Here is a 2,219-nt window from a genome sequence, read left to right on the forward strand (position 1 = left end):
TCAGAGTTGAAAGGTTCCAAGGAAAAGAGAGCTAAAATCTGAGTCAGCGCCAGACCTGTAATCAAATCCATCAAGGTGGATTGGGGCTCAGCTGTGGAAAGAGCCAAATACACAGGCCAGTTATACACTACTCTCTGAACTGTGTTTGTCTTTTTTTAATGTGTGATCTTGATAGATGTCAATGCCTGGACTGCATTTTCTGTGAGAAATTGAAGATTTGTTTAGCACTCAAGCTCTGAATGAAATAACAAAAATGGAAGAAATGCATTCTTACCAATCAGCATGGTAGTTAACACCAGGAATCTGAACATGTTATCTATGGTCCCCAAACCACAGACTGGGATTAGATAGCTGCCAATGAATAAATCTAAGGATAGACCAGAATGCTTTGAAATGAATTCACATACCAATGACTCCATGGTATGGGATCATATGAACTATGGTTTTGCTATTGATTAGTTGGCATTTGATCAAGCTAGTCAGATATAATGTTAATAACAATTGTGAATATTGGGGACTATACATTCAAGTTATATCAAGATGAAAGAAGAGAAGAATACATAATATGCTAAAGAAAAGTTACATCTACATATGCCTGTGTGTGTTTGTGTTATATCAATCAGCATGCTTTTACATAAAAGCATTTATATGTGTGTGTACGTGTGTGTGTGAGTGTGTGTGTGAATATATCTGTCAGTAAGAAAATATAAAGGCACAGATGGATGATACATTTTTTTCTGCATATAAAATAGCGTAGATTGAAGTTTAAGTATGATCTTTATATTAAAATATCCAGGAAGAAGAGAAATATATTAATAAACAAAACATTTTTATCATGTCTCCTTGATATTATGTACAGTACGTCACTTTCAATTTTTTAATATTTACTGTGAAAATACACTTTATTGTTAAGCCAATTTTTCCCAAACACTCTCTTCATCGCCTCTTTTACATCTTTATTCCTCAAACTATAGATGATGGGGTTCAGCATGGGAATGACAATGCTGTAAAATACAGACACAATCATGTCATGATCTGAGGCATAGCTGGGACTTGGCCTCACGTACATGAAGAGGATGGTCCCATGAAAAACGGACACTCCAGTTAGGTGAGAGCCACATGTAGAAAAGACTTTCCTTCTCCCTTCAGCGGAACGCATCCTCAGAATGGCCAACAGGATGAAGCCATAGGAGATCAGGACAATCAGGATAGTGACTATCTCAATAGAGCCCGCCAAGTAGAAGAGTAGAAGCTGGTTTGTGTGAGTGTCAGAGCAAGAAATAGCGAGGAGGGGAGGGATGTCACAGAAGACATGTCTGATCTCCTTGGAGGCGCAGAAGGAGAGGCTGAAAGTAGCCACTGTGTGGACGGAAGCGTGCAAGATGCCCCCAGCACAGGAAGCAGTGATGAGTGACACGTAGACTCTGGGCGCCATGCTGACTGAATACAGGAGGGGGTCGTAGATGGCCGCATAGCGATCATAAGCCATTGCAGCCAGAAGAAAGCATTCTGTGGTCCCAAAAGTAACAGCAAGAAACATCTGTGCTGCACATTCAAGGAAAGAAATGGCTTTGTTCTTTGACATAAAATCTACTAACATTCTGGGGGTGATTACTGAGGAATAGCAGGCGTCCACAGATGAAAGCACACTCAGAAAATAGTACATGGGGTTGTGGAGCCGGCCATCCCCAGTGACCAACACAACCAGTCCTAAATTTCCAATCAGCGTGAAGAGGTAAATTGCCAGAAACAGGAAGAATAAGATGACTTGCAGTTCACAATTGTCTGTGAAGCCTTTCAGTAAAAAGGATGTTACTTCGGTGACATTCTTCATCTTGATACCTTGTGAACAAACTCAAAGATTTTCAAAAAATTGCAACTCATTTCCTACCAAAAGAATGAACAACATTGTGACTCAGTGGAATGGGATTTGTGTCCTCATATTTATTTTTTGCCAGAGTATAATTTCCCACTGGAGAAGGGAATGGCAAACCACTTCAGTATACTTGCCTTGAGAACCCCATGAACAGTATCAAAGGGCAAAAGCGTTCATGCCACTCACTGAAGACTCAAATGGGAAAATACGTGTATTCACTCACGGGCTGAATTCATGCCATGAAGTGAACTGAACTGAAATCCGTTAGATAAACTGGTTAATTTGCCTTGAATTCTATTAGCTGTTTCCATATTAAATTAGCTTAAAACACCAAATCATTGGC

At 39.8% G+C, this 2,219-nt stretch overlaps 1 protein-coding gene across 1 annotated transcript; it reads right to left on the bottom strand.

Moving 5' to 3' along the window:
• Positions 1-877: 877 nt before the first annotated feature.
• LOC148775766 (olfactory receptor 5T2-like) lies at positions 878-1,952 on the bottom strand. The gene has a single exon (XM_088843582.1). The coding sequence runs from the start codon at positions 1,832-1,834 to the stop codon at positions 878-880; it is 957 nt and encodes a 318-aa protein (XP_088699708.1). The 5' UTR covers positions 1,835-1,952.
• Between the last annotated feature and the right edge of the window lie 267 nt (positions 1,953-2,219).

The sequence above is a fragment of the Moschus berezovskii genome, chromosome 14, assembly GCF_049115385.1.
Source record: "Moschus berezovskii isolate FMDL1 chromosome 14, NW_MosBer_1.0, whole genome shotgun sequence".
Classification (NCBI taxonomy): domain Eukaryota; kingdom Metazoa; phylum Chordata; class Mammalia; order Artiodactyla; family Moschidae; genus Moschus; species Moschus berezovskii.

Coding starts and splice junctions, on each gene's coding strand:
- LOC148775766 (XM_088843582.1), bottom strand. CDS start 1,834: ATGAAGAATGTCACCGAAGTAACATCCTTTTTACTGAAAGGCTTCACA.